Raw genomic sequence first — 22659 nt, 5'->3', positions numbered from 1 at the left:
AGAAATGCTGAAGTATGGTGGTATAAGAGTCTTACAGTGGCTGCACTGCATAGTTCAGAAAGCCTGGACAGAGGGACGAATTCCCGATGATTGGAGTAGAGCTCTCATAGTACCTATATATAAAAAGGGAAATAAAACTGAATGTGAGAATTACAGAGGTATTTCCCTACTGAGTGTTCCTGGCAAGATCTATGCAAGCATACTTGAGAAACGGTTGAGAAGAATTGTGGAAGAAAAGCTTGGTGAAGAACAAGCTGGATTCAGGCCAAATAGAGGCTGTCAGGATCAGATCTTCACTTTACGACAAATAGTCGAGAAAGCATGGGAATATAACAAAGATCTGTATTTAAGTTTTGTCGATTTGGAAAAGGCATATGACAAGGTGCCAAGAGAGAAGCTATTCAATACGCTACAGTTATATGGTGTCAATGGGGCATTATATCAAGCAATACTTAGTCTTTATTTGAGTTGTGAGTCAGCAGTTAGAATTGAAGGAAGTACAGGAAGATGGTTTAATGTTAAATCTGGTGTGAGACAAGGATGTACATTATCCCCTCTGTTATTCATTATCTATATGGATCACATTATGAAGGAATGTGGTATTAAACCTGATATCAAAATTGGAGATGTTAATGTCAGCTCTTTGCTTTATGCGGATGATGTTATACTTCTAAATAAATCCGCTACAAGTCTGCAAGATTCTCTGACTAAATTGAACAGCTGTTGTAATAGATATGGTATGAAGGTCAGCAATAAAAAGACAAAGGCCCTGTAAATAGGCAGAATCATTGAAAATGTCAACTGTATTGTGAATGGAGAACCTGTGGAACAAGTAAAACATTTCAGCTACTTAGGCACAATTTTTACTGAAGATGGTAAACTAAATATAGAAATAGACAACAGAATCAGCAAAGCTGGTATCGTGGGAAGTCAATTGAATAAATTCATATGGAATAAGAAAGAAATTAGTCGGAACACTAAATTAGCTGTATACAAGACTGTGTTCAAACCAATTTTAACTTATGGATCTGAGAGCTGGGTCAGAAGTAAAACACTTGACCAAAGACTAGAGACCGCAGATATGAGAGTCCTGAGAAAGATTAGAGGCGTGAACAGATGGCATCAATGGCAATATCATATTAAAAATGAGGATATTAGGAAAGAACTTGACATTGTCAGCATCCAGGAATGCGTTAGCAGAGCTAATCTCAGATGGTATGGTCACTTAAATAGAATGGGAGAGGAAAGATTAGCAAAACAAGTGTTCTCTGCCAGCTTGGCAGGAAAACGACCCAGAGGAAGACCAAGATATAGGTGGATTGATACGGTACAAAGTGCCTTAGACGATAGAAATATAAGATCTGATAATATTGGAGTCTTGACAAGTAACAGACTGATTTGGAGGAAAATTGTAGATAGGAAGTTAGTAATGATGTAATTTTTTCATGTAGTACTGTCATATCCTGTACACCCCTTGAGGGTACATGGCAGGAATTTGATGATGATGATGATGATGATGCCACACTTTGTGCTTTGCATTTTTGTTTCCAAGGTAGAGCCCCTGCACTATTTCTTTTAGGACTACACCCCTGCCTCTACCTCCATATGAGATTGGCTAACTCACCTTTGGTCAAAAGAGACCAGATAATGGTTCCTCACATCATGGACAGGAATTGAACCCAGGTCTTTCTGACCAAAGGGCTTAGTCTATACCGAATGAGCTACAGAGACTATCGTGGGTCCTCCTCTTGCCTTTATTACAGCTTGGCATTGGCAGGGCATTGACAAAATCAATTTCTTGATGGATGCAACTGCCAATTAATGGTTCCATACCCTTATAATGGCTTCTTGGAGCTTCCGAAGTGTTTTTCAGCTTGGAGCTTCTTGTGTATTTCAGTCTCAATTTGGTACCACAATTCTCAATGGGGTTGAGATCTAAGAAGAAGCAGAAAATTCATTTCTGCTTGATTGAAAAAAATCGATCAAGCATTTATTGAGGCACTTATTAACCTGCAACAAAAATTAAAGCTGTTTTAAGTACTAAACTCAGTTCTTACACTTTCTGCCCTATGACAAGGATCAGAGTCATCCTGAAAGATGCAGTTCATTGTTACAGCAAAGTGGTCTCTGGTGGTAGGCAGCAATTCTAAAATTTTCTGGTACACTTGTGCATTCACTGAACCTTTTTATGAAATGCAAGCGACCAACACCATGATAGGACATGCAGCTCCAGATCATTTGACTGTGGAGAGCAGATAGTCAGAGTTGAATTTTTCCTCTGATTGTCTTTGAACTGTCTGTGACATCGATACACTGCAGGTTAAACTTTTTCTCATCAGAAAAAAATTACTTTTTTCCACTGATCAAGAGTCCATTTGGCATGCTTTTTGTGCCAGTTTCACTAAGCCAAACTGAAAGTTTTAGTTAATGAGGGCATCTTTTTAAGGCACCTGGCTTTCAGTCTCTGTCGAATTAGTCTTCTCCTGAAAGTTACAAAGCTTGCCACAACTCCCATTTGTTCTCCCAATTAAGTTTCAGTTCTCTAGATGATGCATGGCAATTTTTGAGATAGAGCCACTTTAGAACTCTATCTTGGCATGGTGTAGATAGTGGCTTTCTTCCTGTCCCCTTCTTTCTTTCAGTGGATTCAGTTTCCTTCACTTTCGACAGCAATCACAGTAGATCAACTAAGTGGACACTCTTTTAGCTATTTCATGAGAGGAATAGCCTTCTCTATTCCAAGCTTGAATCACACTTTTTCTGTGAGGTGTTAACTGCACATAACTAGTCATAGTGATCTCAGCACAAAAATGCAAAAACTAGCTCTTGACATCTATTCATCGCATAAAAAATGCTAACAATAGTAGCAACTATTACACTATACAGAAATCCATGGGAATGATAGACGATGCAATACAATGAAATATCCAATGATAAAGCAATGGAAATGGCCATTTAACTACTAAAAACTACATTTATGTAAGGTGACGTGGTTTCTATGAATATCAGCATATATAAATCAAAAAAGGAACAGAAGATAAGTTTTTGGCCTTAAAAAGGATGATATATCATTTTATACCAGTTCAAGGTATAAAAGTTTAGCATGAATTATGTTCACAAAATGGATTTTATATATATATATATATATAAAATCCCAATTAAATATATATATATATATATATATATATATAAAGACCCAAATATCTATTGTACCTCTCCTTGAAATCATTAACAGACAAAGCACTCACAACTGACTCTGGCAACCCATTCCATTCATTCACGTTTCTCCAAGTTCATTCACCCAATTTCCAGGAACAACCTCTTGTCTTGTCCCATCTAGCCAAGTGCTGAAATATTTCCTTTGTATTAATCCTATAAAAATCCTTTAAGTAACTTAAAGTTACTTAAATTACTCCCCTTTTTGCTTACATATATTACTGGTAAAACAGTAATAAATAAATAATCACTTACCTGTCTAATGCTGTTAAAGCAGCTAGATATTCTTCTCCTGCATCAGGTGGACTCATATCTTTGAGTATTTTTTCTAACTGTCTAAAAAATAAAAGCCAGTATAATAAAACTCAGATAAAATAGGCATAAAAAATTACATAGTAAAAGGGAGGGAAAAATGACCACATTAGTTTTCTCTTCCAAATTTCATTATACAATTAAATTTCCTATTTTTGTATATATATAACTTTAATTGATATAGTTGTGATGTTTAATTTCAGAAGTATTTTGTATTTTTAGACAAATTATGAACTGCATATGTATCTATTTGATAACTACTCTGGCTAGATAGATTTTTGATAATATTGGATATTTAGGATTATTATTAAAATGTGAAGGGTAATTCAATTTTGTTTTAAATTGGATTAAGTACTGAAATTAGACAAAAAAGCTCAAAGTATTATTACAATTTTGAAATAAATCTCTAAGTGAAGGGTGAAATTATGATAACTGAAATTGCAAAATTATAGGATTATAACAAGTATGGAATTGACTGGAAAAATATGAGCAAATCATTAAAACAACAAGTGTTTTAATGATTTAACTTCAAGCATTTTATGACATACCGCAATTCTGTTTTTAGCTTTTCACACAGATACCATGTGGTCAATGAAATTAACTATTACTTTTTTTGTTTTTTATGAATCCCATTCACAAAAGATCACAAACCTATCATACATTAGTATTGTGGATGGACTAATCCACAAATTATGCTGTAGAGACCAAATATAGAACTTTCTTCAAGCCACTTCAGTGTGGCTTCACACAATCAAATTTAGCTACCACCTAAAGACATCGACAAAATCCATATCCATGGTGAGATCCAAATCCACAACCTATCAGGTCAAAAGAAGAAGCAATATCCATGCAGTCAACCAAGCTGGTAGCTATACTACCATATATAACCAGAAATTAATAGTATTATTTTCAATCATAAAACAGGTTTGTTATATGATATTCACTGTCTCTTTGAAGAAATTGAATGAAAAATTCATTTCATTCAATGAATGAAATGAATTTTTCATTTCATTCATTGAAATGAAAAATTCATTTCATTCATTGAATGAAATGAATTTTTCATTCAATTTCTTCAAATTGAATGAAAAATTCAATTTGAAGTTTTCATTTTGAATTTTTTAAATTCAAAATGAAACATAATTTCCCTTGAGACAAAATAAAAAAAAATTATAACTGATTGATTCTTTTTGTATATCTATTAAAACAAGTTTGTAAACTTTACATTGTGCCATTGTCTACAGTGGTTGCTATATCTGAAAATGTAAATATCTGTACAGTTAACTCTCACCTATGAACTCATGAGAAAGATGAATTGCTTATTATAGTGCATCTGCTATAACAAATTTCATTTTGAATATCACTGGGTCTGTGGGTTTTGGTCAGGGTTTGCTGTTGGTCTGGTATGAATGAATTTGTTATAATGGTGTTTGCTATGAACTGACTACAATAAATATAAAAAAAAATTTTGATATCTGAGTCTTTTAGTATATCTGATCATTATTTTATATTTTTCACTTCTAAATTCAGTTTTCTTTCCGAGTATCAGAAACAAAGGAGTAGTTTGTTGTCTTGGTTAATATATTGGGACCTCATATTGTAGGCATTAGTGAGACCTGACTACCAGAAGCAGATGTGCTAATTGGTATCAAGTACATGAATGCTAGGATTATCAGAAACAAAGGAGTAGAGTTTGTTGCCTTGGTTAATATATTTGGACCTCATATTATAGGCATTGTAAGAATGTGTGTGTAAGAGTGACAATGTTAGATAACTGTATTAATGATGGGAATGGTTATTAACAATAATAATAACAATTAACAACATTATTAACAGTAATAATAATAACTGTTATTAACAATAATCATTTCCACAAGGAAATGATTATGAAGAGAGAACGATTCCATGTTTGTCTGATTCAGACCTGTCAAGAATGTGTAAAGATGTCTGCATAAGTAAGGAACCAGATAAAAACAGATATGCAAGTTGTCAAAATGTGTCACGCAGACTACAGACAAGTGTATACAAAAGAGCCTGCAGGTAACTTATTATGTCTGTACATGAATGCTAGGCAAATCAGAAACAAAGGAGTAGAGTTTGTTGCCTTGGTCAAAATGTTGGACCTCAGATTGTAGACATTAGTGAGACCTGGATATCAGAAGCAGACATACTAACTGGTATTGAGTGTAAAAGGTACAGTATTTTTAGGAAGGATAGACAGGAGAGGAGGGGGAGTGCTGCTAATGATATCAAATGACTTGAATCCAGTTTTAGTTGAGACCTATGACTGCAATACTGAGTAGCAGTGAGTTTGAACCCATCTGCTGTGAGCTGGAGTAAATACATAAAAAAGATTAAATACATAGTGGGGGTGTTGTTACAGACTTGGTGAATAAGTTGCTAGCGATGAAGATGCATCACCAAATAAATACAATGGGTGAAAAAAGAGTAATCATAATGGGGGACTTTAATTATTTAAACACTGATTGGGTAGCTGTGAAATCACACGAGAAGAATGGAAGTGAATTTATTGAGCTGTTGCGAGATAACTTCCTCAAGCAGCAAGTTACAGAAGGAGCTCATGGTCAAAGAGTGTTAGATCGGATTATAGTGTCAGAAAGGGTTTCAGTTAAAGATGGTTGGTAACAGTGATCATGTGGTAACTCACTTGGGAAGTGACTAACTTTATGAATGTTCAGTAAAGGGGATAAAAATCCCTTATTGTTTTTCAGCCAGTATGCGAAACTAAGATCAAAAACTACGATCTAAATGTCTCATGCCGACGAAGTCGGTGGATCCAAGCATAAGTGACCACTTAGTAGTGCCACACCAAGGCAACTCGATGCAAAGGTGGAGCAAGATCCCTCACTATCCTTGATATTTTCTCATAATGTAAAAACACACAGCTCCTAGGAGTTGTAGAACTGCTTTACATTATGAGGAGAGGTCACTACCCAGACCACTACCAAGTGATCACTTACGCTTGGATCCACCGACAGTTCGTCGGCATGAAACATTTAGATCGTAGTTTTCGATCTTAGTTTCGCATACTGGCTGAAAAACAATAAAGGATTTTTATCCCCTTTACTTATCAACCTCGCCAGAAAAAATAGCCGTTTGGCTTTTCATCTTATTTATGAATGTTCATTCAGAAAAGGTTACATGCTGAACTACAAAGCAGGAAATTATGACCAACTGAGGAGTATACCGGGTTCAGCACAATGGTATTGGTTGCTGGATGGAAAGAATATTAACAGTGCATGGAAAGCATTTAAAAAATAATTAAATGATGCAATATCAAAATGTGTCCCAAGAGTTCAAAGAATAAATAGGGTATGAGTCAAATGGATGTGTAATCTTATCAAGAAAGAGAGTCATACACTCTAGGATATGCTAAAAAAAAAAAGGGGGGGGGGAGTTGTTTGTCCTTAGAAGAGTTTTACTTATGTTCTAATGATGCAGTTCTCATTTTTTGACAATCTTTGCCATACTTTCCCAGTTCAACGGCTACAGCTCTTATAAAATAGATCAAATATTACATGGCCCTCCTACATCCCCCTCCTCAAACATATAAGAACAGAAACCACTATATTCCTATCCCCTCTATTTGAGGTACAACATCTGAAAAGATAGCCAAAGTACTAATAAAATATAACCTTCATACCACATATCAAATTAGCAACTTTGATCCGCTCTTCTAAGGACAAACTCCACCATCTAGCATATCTTCGAGTGTATGAAGTTCTCTGTGACTTGGCTCACTATGGATAGGTTAGGAAGATCTATTAACATCTGTCTTGGAGAAAAATTAGAAGTACATCTGCTACTCTTTATTATAGCAAGCCTGGACAGGCTTTGGACATCTCCTTCATACAGGATTAGACTGAAGAAAACCAATGTGCTAACAGAAGTCATTTCGGGTCAGAAAGATTATTTTTAGAATCAGCAATGGCTAAGAAGCATTCTCCCAACCTTAAGAAGTATGGATACATTAATTTGCTAAAAATTTGGGAGACTTATCCTGAGATCAATTCCTACACAATTGTAATACTTTTTTTTTACAACATCAGAGGGTGCCAAATTAGGACTTGAGATCTTTTGTCTGTTACAACTGTTTCACTTATTGTTGTATGTAAACTGCAACATGTTTTGCTCTGAAGATGCTGGTTTGAAATCTAGAGAAATATAAGCCAGTTAATAAACATCTTTTTATAATTTACTTTGTTTGATGTTATGAATAACGTCCAACACCTAACCTTATCTATTAGATTAAGCTACATTACAATATACATAGTAAGCTAAAGTCAACTGTTAACAATAGTGGCCTGACATCTGCTGGAAAAAACAGCACTACATTAAAGCTAGCTCCTGTTATCAGTGTGGCTAGAGATGCTGGAGATTACTCACAGATAAATTAGAACAAAAACAGTATTGACAGTGGCCAACATATGAAATAAGAGGCTAAAATTATTGGTTAGAGTCTTAAAGGGAAGGTTTGCTGGAGAATTTAGGAAACCTGTATTGTTTAGACTATAATGGTTAATTATAATTTCACAGGTTTCCTTAAATTTGTGTTCATACCAAGTTTTTGTATGGTGTAAAGAACAGGTTTCTTTCCAATCAATTTGGTGCAGAGTGTTAAGAGAATGATCAGAGAGGACTAATTTACCAAAATTGTTAAATTTGATGTGTCATTTGTATTCCTTTTTTTAAGGAATGGAATTGTGCATCCAGTTTCACAACTCCAGGATGGAGGAGAGGAAGGGGGATTCTTGGAAGAATTGAATATGCTTTAAAAGTAGCATTAAGATTGTAATAATGTAGTATTCTATTTATTTTATCTGATATCCCTTTAATCTATGGAATAGTTATGACATTATTGTAATCTATATTATTTCCATTTCTGTGTAGTTCTGTGAAGAATTTTATTGACGGCATTTCTGTTATAGCCATTGTTTATAAACATACTACTAATAATTTGTAATTCTTGCTTAAGAGCTTGCTCAGAGCAAATTATTATAACTCTGTTTTTGAGAGTGTTAATGACTCCAAGCTTTTGTGAATGATAGAGTTTAGTAAGAGTTTACATGCATGTACCAGCTGGTATGTATGGGCTTAAAGTAGACAGAACACAAAAGCTCACTTCCAGAAAATGAAGTGAGTTTTTGTGTTCAGTTTCATTAGAGTAAATTTTTATGCATTCGTATTGTTTGTTCAGGTGGCTGAGGAAAGTGTTTGAAGTTTGGCAGCCAGATAATAAAACCAATGCCAGCATATATAAACCAAGCTATAGGTTTAAAATAAAGAAATCAAGAGCACATTACTCACAAGCTTTCATATAAAAGTTAGCAGATGGAAAGGAGAAAGGCCACTTGTAGTGAGCCCATGTCTGTACCTTCTTTTTAAAAGATAAAAAATTACTTTGCCAGATGAAGTAACCAGAACGTAGTACATGGGCAAAGAGTGCTAACAGTCAGCCAAAAATTTTTCTATAAGAGAAGAATTGTGTCATTGATTGGAACATGCGAAAATGGCAGAAACATCAAAAATGAGTAGTAAATCATCATTGCTGAGTTACGTATTTAATTTTGTTTATGAAGCGTTGTCTGTTCTTTATATTGGAGAGGAATGACCTATCACCTCCTTGATTGTATGCTAATTTCTTGGCTAGGGATAATTAGGACTGTCTGCACCTTCAACTAATATTCTGCTTCTTCTGATGTTAACAGATGATCAACTTAGTTTGACTTTAGCTTTTTGAACTTTTTTTGACTGTCTCTTTGTGCATGTGTGTGTACTCCAGATGATCTTAATATGAAGGTTGGAAACTGGGTTATCATTGTGGTATATATTAAATTGAAGTTATACTCTAACGAAGTAGTCGGCTGCAAAATTTATTATAATGAATATAGTAGGCATGGAGCATAAAATTTTAATATTTAGAAAACATTTTTATATTAAAAATACATTATGTTATATGACACCAATAATTCTAATACTTGTTTTAAATGCTAAGATCTTCCTATCATCTTCATGAAAGCACTACAATTATAATTTCATAGAGTTTTACTAATGCAGTAATGAAATACAGAGAATTACTTACAGTTGGATCTCTGGTGGTTTTAACAATTTACCATGATGATAAACTGGAACTTTAAAAAAACGACCTCTGTTATACACCACAACATAATCACTATGATCCAGGTGGATTATTTTGTCTAACCAGCAAAAATAAACAAACACATATATACCCAGAAACCATTAATGTGACTATGCTGGAAGGAAATAGCAATATAACACACTAGTATATATTTATATAAACATGAATAGTTTCTTTCTTATTAAAAGGATTTCTCTTTGGGTGTATAAATTTATATAAAAAGCTGGACATAAAAAAAGTAATATATCAATAAACATCACTGGTTTTAAGAAATATAGTATTAGACAGGATTCTGATTAAAGTGGCTTTGTGTATGGGTGTGTATGCTATTATTTAAGAAGTATCTGAATAAGCATTGCCATGTAGCAACTGGAAAGATTAATATATACATTTTCTTTAGATGATAGAGATTTAATTTGGTCTCTGCAGCTACGAAAGATTTTCTTTCTCTGTCATAGTAGCAATGGCATATGATTTCTTTATTCCAAAATACTTGATACTTTTTTTAAATGAGTAGAAAGGCTTATGTGTTGGCAATACATGTTAGTTTATTTTAACGGTGCTGGTTACAACACAGAATGATAAGAAAATAATTAATATTTATTAACCTATTAGCTGATATTTTGCTGGTATTATATCCAGCATATTCAGAGCACAAGAACAGTTTGTCACAGTACACAAAACAACAATTTGGCATAACAGTGGGACTAGTTAAAATTGTAATGGACAACACAAGGAACTAAAGTATTAATTGGCACTATTTATTGTTATAAAAAAAAAAAGAGAGAAAACAAGTATTAATTAGATCTTAAAAATGACTGTCTCCCAGATTTTGGTAAATTTATGCAGTCATGCTTATTAAGGTTTGGAGTATGTTTTAAAGCTGCTATTGATAACAAAAAAAAATAATCTCTCTGACTTATGACCACTTTTGTTGTCTTCCATTTGATCCTGTGTGAAGGGGTGTTCAAGGCATGGTTTGCTAGACCTAACTTGCCATACCAATAGTGCCGGATGTATTTTTTATGTTCACCAAGGCTGATGTCAACAGTTCTTCCTGTTTGTCCATAGTAAGCCAGGTCAAAAGAACAGGACACTTCATAAACTCCTGGATGTGATAAAGAAGAGAGTTTGTCCTTAGGTGAATGGATGAGAGTTGTCAATTTGACATATGATTTAAACATGGTGCATAGCTGATATTTATTAAGCACTTTAGGTAACTTTTCAGATGTGCCTTGAATGTATGGGATGGCAACAATTTTGCTGTAGGCTTATGTGATAGGCAATGAACGGGATTTCCAAGGAACATTTAGTATTTTTTCTATCCTGTGAGGATTATAGCCATTGTGTAAAAAAGTGTGATGTAAGTGAGTGAGTTCAGTGGTAAGAGCACGTCATTGGAACAGATATTACTAGTTGTGTGAATGTTTGTACAAATATCTCCCTGTATGTGTGGGTTTTCCTATAAACAGAAAAAGATGAACCATCAGGAAACCATGTAATTAGTGCATCTGGGAAGAGCAGACAGTTATTAGTCCTGTTCCATTGCGAAGTGGCTATTTAAATGCATTATAAATGTATCCAATGTGACAGGACCATGAGACCAAATAGCAAACACATCATCAACATAGTGCAGCCAAGCCATAGGTTTGAGAGTGGATGTATTCACAGCTAGGTTTTCCAAGTGTTCTTATATAGAAATCGGCTAAAGGGGAAGAATGGAGAGCTGATTGCTGTTCCATCTTGTTTGTATATCTTCCCTTTCCATGCAAAATAATCTGCATGTACTATAAATTTAAATAATTCAAATATATCCTGGAGGAAATGCGACTTAAACAAATCGAGGGTTTCAATTAACAGTGCATTGGTAAATAGTGAAATAATATCAACACTAATCATTATATCTGAACTTTTTAAGTTTTCTAATATACTTTTTAGGTGAACAGAATATTTATCAAAGGAGGGAGAATTATTTCAGGGGGGAGGTAAATTTAGCTAAATGATTAGCAAGTTTGTAGGTAGGACTGCTTATACTATCCACAATTGGACATAGGGGTGTACCTTGTTTGTGAATTTTAGGTGCTCCATATATTCTGGGTGTTTTAACATGTAAAGGCTTGAGTTTGTTAACTTTCTTTTGGCCAGGAAGTGACTTTCTTCAATAATTTGTAAACTTTATTCTTTTGAGAGTTAGTAAGATCACAATCAATGATTTGGTATGTAGACTAATTTTGTAAAAGGAAGTGCATTTTGCTTTTATATTCAGCTAAATTCATCACCACAGCTGCATTACCTTTGTCTGCTTTAGTTATGATATTTTTATTACTGGATAGCTCTTTTAAAAAATTCTCCAAAATTTTAAGAAATCCTCCAACATTATACTGCTATGAAACAACTGCAGTTACAAGATCACATCATTGTCAATTTATTAAATTGACAATTCATGTCAATTCATTGTCAAACATGGTTATGTACGCAGTGAAGGAGTGGAAAAATATGCTTTGGGTTTGGACCTTTTAAGTATGTCTGGGGAGGGAAAAGAGAAAATTCTAGTACAAGACCAAATACATTGCATATCTAATTATAAAAATAGGCTAGGTCGTAATTTATTATGTCTATACACAAATGTCAGGAGCATTAGAAACAAAGGGGTTGAGTTTGTTGCTTTATTGAATACGATGTGGCCTAAGATCATTGGCATTAGTGAAATCTGGCTATCAGAATCAGATATAGTAAGTGGGATCGAGTGTAATGTATATACTATTTTTAGGAATGACAGAAGAGCTAGGAGAGGAGGAGGAGGAGGAGTGCTACTAATGATATCAGATGACTTAAGTCCAGTTAGGGTAGAAAACAATTATGGTAACAATGTCCCATGTAGTGATGAGTTTGAGTCTATTTGGTGTGAAGTGGAAGTTAACAGAATGAAATATATGGTGGGATGTTGCTACAGACCTGGCAGCTCAGTTCTAGGTGATGAAGAAATGCATCACCAATTTAGCCTTATGGGTACACCAAGTGAATAATCATTATGGGTGACTTTAATTTTCGAAACATTGATTGGGTAGAAGAGAAATCTTATGATCAGAAAGAACAAGAATTTATTGAATTGTTGCGAGATAACTTTCTCAAGCAGCATGTGAAAGGAACTCGAGGTCAAAGAGTGTTGGATTTGTTCATAGTATCAGAAGGGATCTCTGTCAAGAATATGGCTATTTTACCAGCAATTGGTGACAGTGATCATGCTGTTCTTTCTTAGGAAGTATCTACTTGTATTGAAGCTCCAATTAAATCAGGCTACATGCTGAATTATAAAGCTGGAAATTATGATCAACTTAGAAGAATACTATCTTTGGTCCCATGTATCAGTTACTGAATGGAAAAAATGTCAGCAAAGAATGGGAATCTTTGAAAAGGTGTTTGAATGAGGTGGTATCTGAATGTATCCCTAGTGTTCGAAGAATAAATAGGTTGGGAGTGAAATGGATGTGCAGCCTTATTAAGCTAGAGATCCACAAGAAGACGATGATGTGGAAAGAATATCGTGAGAGGAGTTATGAAATATATAAAGCTCAGGCCAGAAAAGTAACGAGCATTGTGAGAAAAGCTAAAATGGAATATGAAAAGAAATTGGCCATGCAAGCTAAAGGCAATCCAAAAGAATTTTATCGTTATGTCGCAAGCAAAAGAAAGAATGAATGCAGAAGAATAACTATATTGAATGCAGATGGTACACAAGTGTCAGAAGCTAAGGAGATTGTTCAGTTAATGAGTGCTCACTTTGCTAAGATATATCAACCAGGTATATGTAGCATGGCGCTACTGCTATGTTGGATGAAGAGTTAAAGGCTCATGAAAATGAAGTTGAAGAGCTCTTGAATAACCTGGATAAGAATTTCTCAATAGGGATAGATGGAATATCTGCCCATTTGTTAAAGGAATGTTCAGCTGAATTGGCTAGGTCTTTCACACATTTGTATAACTTGAGTCTCAGCTCAGGAATGATACCACAGGAATGGTAGGAATGTATGATAGTTCCATTGCACAAGGGTGGTGCAAAAACTGATGTGTCTAACTATCGACCTATTAGTATCTCTGGTGTGGTAGTGAAAATTTTAGAGAAGTTGGTAAGAATTTGCATACAGAAATTGGTGGACAAGCATTCTATACTCTACAGGGAACAGCATGGGTTTACTAAAGGAAGATCATGCCTTAGCAATTTGCTCATATTTTATAACAATGTTACGGCCGAGTTGGATAAAGGGAATGGATACACTATGATAATGTTTGATTTTTCTAAGGCATTTGATAGGATACCACACGATAGGCTGTTGTGTAAACTGGAGAACATGGGATTGGAACATAATCTATTGACTTGGATCAGGGGATGGTTGACAGACATATCAAAAAGTGGTATACAGTGAGTGTGAATCTGCCAGATTTAAGGTAACCAATGGTGTACCTCAAGTTTCAGTCCTTGGGCCATTATTGTTCAATCTATACTTTTTGATCATAATTAATGACATCAAGCAGGGTCTATCATCAGATTTGCAATTGTTTGCTGATGATGCAAAGATAGGAAGGGCAATCAAGGATGCTATTGATATTCAGCAATTAAAAAATTATTTGAATAGACTGGAAATCTGTGCAAACGAAAATTGCTGTCAGTTTAATGTTAGTAAGTAAAGTTATGCACTTTGGCGTGATTAGAGTTCCAGCGGCATATTATATTAGTGGGGTTATGTTACAAGAAACTAAAGAGGCAAGGGATCTTGGTATATTGATAGATAAGAATTTAAAGTTTAAAAGTCACATAGCAAAAGTTGCAAATACAACTCAGAGGATAATTGCTATGTTGAAGCAAACCTTGACATGTAAGGATAAGGAAGTAATTTTGCCTCTTTATAAGGCTTTGATACTGTGTGCAGATTTGGTCTCCCAGGTTCCAAGGGGATAAAGAAGCTGTGGAAAGAGAGACCAAATCTGCGCACAGTATCAAAGCCTTATAAAGAGGCAAAATTACTTCCTTATCCTTACATGTCAAGGTTTGCTTCAACATAGCAATTATCCTCCAAGTTGTATTTGCAACTTTTGCTATGTGACCTTTAAACTTTAAATTCTTATCTATCAATACACCAAGATCCCTTGCCTCTTTAGTTTCTTGTAGCATAACCCCCACTAATATAATATGCCGCTGGAACTCTAATGTGCAAAGAAGAGTTACAAAAGATTATATCCAGATTATGGGATTTAGATTATGAGGACAGATTGCGAGTATGTGGATTACAGACTCTGGTTAACAGGAGAAAGAGGGGGTGATGTGATAGAAGTCTATAAACTTTTGAATGGGTGTTATAGCATTTCAACTGATGAAATTTTTCATTATATGGAAGGTGGAGAGAGAGAGAACACAGGGGCATCCATGGAAGTTAAATTTATTTGCAGTAAAGAAAGGGGTAAGAGCTAGGTTTTTCTGCAAGAGAGCAGTGAGTGAGTGGAATAATTTGCCTTTACGGGTGGTGAGTGCATCTAGTGTGAATGAATTCAAGGGTAGGTATGATAGCTGGGTCGGGTAATTTACAGCCTCCGTTGATGAGTCCTTGACTCCCTGGAGATCTCAGATAATGATAATAATAATCAGTATCCCTAATGGATGAAGCTGTTAGTTCATTAAGTGAAGGACATAACTTTGCCATTACTCCCAGGCAAGTTCTTAAAGCAAATATAACGGATTCCATTGAATGAAGAATATACAACCTGGATCCAGTGATAGCCAATAACATTCGTTTCAATGTGGCCAACAGCTTAATCCAATCAAACCTCCCTAAAACAATATGCCAAAAAAGGAAATCTGGACTTTAAAAGAGCTATACAGTAATAACAATATTGTTATAACTAAGGTATATTGTTATAACTAATATGCAACTGTGGTGATGAATTTAGCTGAATATGAAAGCAAAATGTTTACAGAAAACCCACACATACAGGGAGATATTTGTACTAACATTCACACCATCATCCAGCTCAACAGAATGGTATTCTAAAAACACTAATTCCCAAAACTAGAGCTATCTGTTACAATGACAATACTCTTATCACTGAACTCACTCACTTGCATCACACTTTCTTAGCCAATGACTATAATCTCCACAGAATAGAAAAAAATACAGGATGACTCTAAATTATTGTCGCTGTTTCTGAGGCTATAATTTTCAAACTGGAAACAACAAAATAAAAACTGGTTACAGAATATGAAAATGTAACTCAAAAAGTTTTATCACTTATAGAATCAATACTGCAAATGCTAAACAACTTCAACATGCATAATAATGTCCAATCAATAATGTTTCAAAAAAATCAAAGTATACACACTGCTTTCTTTTGAACAGTTGCCATTTTGAAGTATGATGTCATATTATCTTCCAGACATTAATGTGGCAAGTACAGCATTGCCAAATAAAACGTTTTGAGTTAGCTTCATATTCTGTAAGCAGTTTTATTTTGTTGTTTCCAGTTTGAAATTTACTGTAAGAAACCCCCAACAATAATTTAGAATCCCCCTGTACTAAATGCTCCCTGGAAATCCCCTCCATTGCCTATCACACAAGACAAACTGTTACCATCCCATACATTCAAGGCACATCTGAAAAGATATCTAGAGTGCTTAATAAATGTCAGCTATGCACAATATTTAAACCATATGTCAAATTTGCAATTCTCATGTGTTCTCCTAAGGACAAACTCTCTTATTTATCACATTCAGGAGTTAGATGAAGTGTCCTGTTCTTGTTGACCTGGCTTATAGACAGACAGAAAGAACTGTTAACATCCGCCTTGATGAACATAAAAAAAACATTCGGCAAAATCGTTATAGCAAGTCGGGTCTAGCAGACCATGCCTTGGATACCCCCTTCACACAGGATCAAATGGAAGAAAACAAAAGTGCTACACAGAAGTCATAAGTCAGAGAAATTGTTTTTGGAATCAAAGCAACTTTAAAATATACTCCAAACCTCAACAAGTATGGCTACATAAATTTACTAAAAATGAGCAAGTCATTTAAAGATCTAATTAATACGGTTTTTTCTCTTTTTCCAAAATACACGCTGTCAATTAGGACTTTAGTTCCTTGTTGCATGTTATAATTTTTTTTAAACTAGTTTTACTGTTATACCAAATTGTTGTTTCGTGTACTGTGACAAACTGTTCTTGTGTTCTGAAGATGCTGGATATAATACCAGTGAAATATCAGCTAATAAGTTAACAGATATTATTTTCTTATCGTTCTGTGTTGCAATCAATACCATTAAAATAAACTAACTTGGTACCTTTCTGCTTAGTTACTGCTTGTTTTGACTGAAGACAATCTGAATTAAAATAGCTGTGGCCTCAAGTCTTTTGACAGGACAGATTCTTTGATACACTGTTTAATAGTTTATCCATCTACTGATAGTAGAGGATATGATATTTGCACTCATATTCAAAAAGACTTGATTCATTCTTAATTTTACTCAAGCATAAGTAAAGAAAAATTTTCCAATGAAATTCTTCATGATTATGTGATCTATAGAAATAGAGCAGTTGACTTGTGAAGTTGCTCTCTGTACCCCATACTGCACAGCACATTCCCTTCTCAGGCATGTATAAAGCCTATGCGTTATGATGAGAATCAACACCTAGACTGGTGGTGTTTAATCATTACTGAGGTGTACAACTTGCTCCAAACCATTTCATAAGTTTTGGTTGTCTTGACTTTGTTTTGAAACTTAATCAGGGCAACCAATTTTGGGTAACTATCTCCAAAACCAAATACAGAAGCTTGGCACTACTTTTAAAGCTTTGAAACAAAGGAATGACTGTTTTGAAACTAACTTCAGTTAGGGATGAATAATATTTTAAACAATATTCTTTCTCATTGAAGAAAACAGAGTCAGTCAACTAAGAGGCTTATAAACATCACACTTAACTTGATTAATATGATGATGAGTCCATTAGCACAATTGCAAGGTTTTTTTGGCTTCACTCAACAAGCTTTCTATGGGCTTCTTTGGAGTTAGGTATTTTATATTTTTCATAGGACCTGCCAAGTTGAATGATCCTTTTGCTATCTCCAAACTAAAAGAGACAGTAAATGCCTAATGATATGCATTGAAGAAATGGTAAAAGTGGTTTACTATTTGTTGTTCAAAATATGTTCCACTGATTCAATCAAAACTAGCTTGTTTACAAAAAACTGAAAGCATCAAAGGGCTAGCTAGATTATTAGAAAAACAGGCACTATGTCAATGCACAGGTCATTTTTTAAGTAAATTAACACTGATAAAAGAAGTAATTGTGGAGAAATTTTGTCTTTGCATTCAAAACCCCATTTTGGGATTTGAACCTATGAACATCTTTAACACTGATGTAACTGGATTTTATTTTATTTTATTTTTTCTTTGTTGAGTGATCTCTTTTGGCTAGGGAAAGAATGCAAGAAAGTAAGAATCCAACAGTGCAAATGACAATATTATTTTACATGAGTCAAAGTGGAGAAAAGCTGAGACTGTTCATTATCAGAGAATCAATGACCTTAACTGCTTTTAATTGATAAAAAGTAACAGGTTCTTGCACAGTAGTTGCAAAACTATGATGACATATGAATTTTGCTTTTTATTGATATTATTCTGATGTATCCATCTGGCAATGAGCTTCACATGTTATTATCATCATCATTGCACAAAGAACCTACATGAAGTCAGAAGACTCATCACAGGAGACAGAAAACTATCCACACAATACCTATTGTATCTCTCTCTCTCTCTCTCTCTCTGAACTCAGTAATGATAGACAACAAGTAGTTATAACAGACTAGCTACCCATATTACTCATTCATCACTCGAACAAAATATATAGTCCTTAATCTTGCTAATCAAACTCTTACTCAATTTTTTTCAGGGATGACCCTGGTTCTCTTCTCTGCCCCCTCCTCAAAGTGCTAGAAAATTTCCTCTGCATCAATCCTATAAACCTGTTTTAGTAATTTTCATGTTTCTAACATATTCCTTTCTTTGCTGCCTATGAACCAACTTTTGTAGCCTACAAATCCTCAATTTAATGTCATATGGAACATTCACCATCTTAGTTCCTTGCATTTGAATCCTCTACACTATTTCCTCAACCCCAATAAGCCTGTATAAGGTATAATACCTATATATGTATAAAAGATGCGATCAAAAATTGTGGAATATTTTCAAGATTTTTAAAAATTTATAAGGCAATAAATATAACAAAAAAAAAAAAAGAAAATTTATTGTTCATAACTTTATTAAAAAAATAATAACAATAAAAAATACAAAAAACTAAATAAAATTATACAAGCAAAATTGAATATTTTAATTTAATTGGACGATACCTGACATTGCAGAGATGCAGCTAAGCGATCATAATCTGGATCGTACGAACTTAAAGAAATTCGTAAACTTGATTCCAGATGTTGATCACTTAGCTGCAATCTATGCTTTGTCTTAATAGCATTCATACATGAGAATGCCGATTGGCACAAATAAGTTGATCCAAAAAATGCGTTAAAATAAGCAGCGATTCTCCAAATATTTGGATATTTACTTTTGTGGATCAACTTCCAAAAACTATTATTTGAAGCAATTGATTTGAGGTGGATATCGCATTTCATTTTTATAATTTCTTCTTCCAAATCTACTCTATTTGTGTCGAGAAATTCATTCGATTTTGAAGCTGTATTCTCAACATTAATATTTTCATTGAAGGGATATGATAAAAAAGTAGCGATATCATCGAGCTTACTGATTCCTGCAAATCTTACCTCAAATTCGTTCATTTAAAGTCTTATGCTTTCAGCGTGTTTATTAAAGGTGACGTTTTGTATATCCCTTGACTGGTCGGCCAAATTTTTAAAATGTTTCAATTCGCACTGCTTTAATTGTATTTCAAGCATGTTTAATTTTCCTTGAATGATTTTAAGGAGCTTATCATATCAATGATTGTTTTATTTTTTCCTTGTAATTCTAAGTTTAGGTTATTTAGTTTTTCTGTAATGTCACAGAAAAAGGCGAGGTCAAGTAGCCATTCTTTATCATTTAATTCTGGATGTGAATCATTTCTGTTTTTCATAAACGAATTTATTTCTGGAAGAAGTTCTCTGAATCTTGCTAAAAATATGGAAAGGCTTAACCATCTTAAGTCAGTATGTAACAATAATTCGCTATGCTCACTCTCGCATTCTTTTAGCAAAGCCCGAAATTGACGACGCAGCAAGCTATTTGATCTTATTGAATTAACAATTTTGAAAGCAACATTCATAACATGATTGAATTTCAGTACTTTTGAACACAAGGCTTGCTGATGGATGATGCAATGATAGTCCACAAAACTTGGTATATCTTCATCATTTTTACAAAGAGTGAGGAAACCGATTTTATTACCTACCATTGCAGGTGCTCCGTCCGTAGGTATTGACACAAACTTATGAATTGGAAAACTTGTATATACAATGTAATTCTTAAATAAATCATAGATATCTTGACTTCTTGTTCGTCCTTGAATTGGAATAATGGTTAATAATTCTTCTGCGGCCGACATATCCTCAAAAACCATTCGAATAAAAATACATAATTGTGCAGGTAATCAGTAGATTCGTCAAACTGTAGTGACAAAAAACTGCACTTGTTTATGTTTTCATGCAGAATCTCTTCAAGGTTCTGGATGGGTTCTTCTGCTCTACACATGATTGTGTTTCGTGATAATGACATATTGTTAATAGCATTTATTATTTCTGATTTATTCTTAAAATTTTGAAATAATATTATTTCGCTAGCTTTGATGAAGGCTTCCTTCCATAATTCTCCATCTTGAAACGGCTTATTACGTTTAATTAAAGTTTCAGAAACTTTGAATGATGTAATTGTAGCAGCCTTTGCACCTGTATTATACTTGATGAAAATATTTTGTTGTGCTGTCAGCAGTGTCTTCATTTGATGTACCTTTGCTTTTCTTAAGGCAGTGTCCTGTGGATAATCTTCGTCATAGATTTTATGAACAGTTCAATAGAGTCTTTCAACATTTGCTTTTTTTGGTAAAGCCACATTCGCATTGCAAATTATACATCCGCATTTGTCTTTCATCGTAATAAAGAAAAAAATCTTCTTCCCATTCTTTATGATAGTGATAAGTTTTTATTTTTTGTCACACTTGTTCTTGGCTCACTCATTGTTATCCTTATTTTTTATTTTTTTTTTTAAACAATACTAATTGCATTCACTTGCTTAATTTAAAATAATACACACTAAAGAATCGATAAACGGAAAACAATTTCATGGGATTACTTGGTACTAAAATACTGGATAATCAGGACACTTTGGCTGCAAGAGTCTTGATCAAGAACAATACACAGATGGACTGTCAACTGCCAGTGTACACGTCATCAAACGTGTTACCATTCAGAACTGTCAAGTGAACATTTCTGGACGAAGCGAATCACATGACTGCTGTAAAGCGATGGCTTTGTTGTTAACCGCTAAATTATAAACTTTACATCAGATTAGAAATAAATTAGTTTGACATGTTTTACAATTTTTTTTATCAATTAATAATTTTGATTATCATTTATCTATTCATTTTCAATCTATTTATTCATTTAATTTGCTACATTCATTAAGAAACAAATAATTTGCTACATTCGGGTGCCTTGCAGGCAACGTGTTGGCCACCCCTGCTATAGAGTTATCTTGACCATCTTAGCAATATACCATCTGAATTTCAAACTCTCTATCTACTGACACCCTCAAATTTCTAGAAATACAACATTATCTGCTGTCAGCTAAGTCTCACTGTTTCTTATATCTTTTGGTAAAGTTTCATTAATTACTGCCAAAAAACTCTTCCCTCTCACTCCTGATACTGGTATATATAAACTGTTGCATCGCCAGCCTGGTTAGCATAACTTCTCTTCAACAGGTTGCAAGTTCGAATTCCACCACAGGCATGGCATTTTGTTTGTGATTGTCTTTAGGTGGGAGATGAATTTCATTGCCCGGTATGAGACCACTGCACTGCTTATTGTAGTCCTCAAGTGGTGTGAAAAAGTTCAATGTTTGGTCTCTAGAGCAAGGTTTCTGGACTATGGAAAAATATAAATAAAAAAAATATATAAAATTGATAAAAATGGGAAAAAAAAAAATCCTTAGCCCACTCATAGTATAAAATGTACTATAGATTTACAATAACCTTTGGTGGGTGAGATCCAACACGAAAACAGTCTTTAGGCCCCATACTACCCAACTGGATTTTGTTGACTGAGAGACTAGATTTCACATTTCTGGTCACTTCTGCACTCACCTCATTGGTATATGCATATGTACACATACTCTCCTGCATCTACCCTAATAACTTTCCTGACAACACTTCCACTCTTGGTGAACAAAGCTTTCTGTAGATACCTAACTCCAAATACATTTAAGTACAGTTCATCAGCATTATATGTCCTGCTGGCTATCAATTTCAGTCCATAAGTCTGCTAACTATACACCATTCTTTCTGCACAACCTTCATATTGATTTATTTGTTATCGATGCATCCTCCTCAACTTGCCTCTATCATGGCCCTCTATCATGGCATGGCAGCAGACTTACAATCTTTACTCTCTCTCTCGCTTTTCTGTTTTGCTTCTTCCACTACTGCTTTCATCTCTTTTCTTATACAAGATTTTTCACTTTTTAAGTCATTAGTGCAATCCAAAAACAATCAATACTTTCACCTTACTTTTCTGCATCTTGACAGCCTCACTAATATTAATTTTCAAATGAGAAAAAAAACAAAGTTTAGTCATGATATCATTCTGTAGTTAATTTTGCATCATTAACATTGAACTGTAACATTAAGTACAGTGAAGCATCTCCTTTCCAACACATCTCACATTCAACCTTTAGATGATGGAATCATCCAAGCCTTGAGAAGGC

The 22659-nt window shown here is 34.2% G+C and overlaps 1 protein-coding gene across 4 annotated transcripts in view; it reads right to left on the bottom strand.

Annotated features, from left to right (window-relative positions):
• LOC150109126 (carnitine O-palmitoyltransferase 1, liver isoform-like) overlaps window positions 1-22659 on the bottom strand; it is a 307532-nt gene that overhangs the window by 90867 nt on the left and 194006 nt on the right. For all 4 annotated transcript variants that reach the window (XM_090405758.1, XM_090405762.1, XM_090405750.1 and 1 more), the window contains exons 10-11: window positions 9629-9743; window positions 3472-3552 (exon numbers count right to left, since the gene is read on the bottom strand). In XM_090405758.1, coding sequence (XP_090261884.1) covers window positions 3472-3552; window positions 9629-9743 — 196 coding nt within the window. The remainder of the gene's footprint in view (window positions 1-3471; window positions 3553-9628; window positions 9744-22659) is intronic.

The sequence above is a fragment of the Typopeltis vanoorti genome, chromosome 2 (genome assembly GCF_054136105.1).
Source record: "Typopeltis vanoorti isolate ZY-2024b chromosome 2, IOZ_Tvanoo_1.0, whole genome shotgun sequence".
Taxonomy (NCBI): domain Eukaryota; kingdom Metazoa; phylum Arthropoda; class Arachnida; order Uropygi; family Thelyphonidae; genus Typopeltis; species Typopeltis vanoorti.
The sequence above is the reverse complement of the archived record's forward strand: the minus strand, read 5'-3'. Positions and strand labels throughout refer to the sequence as shown.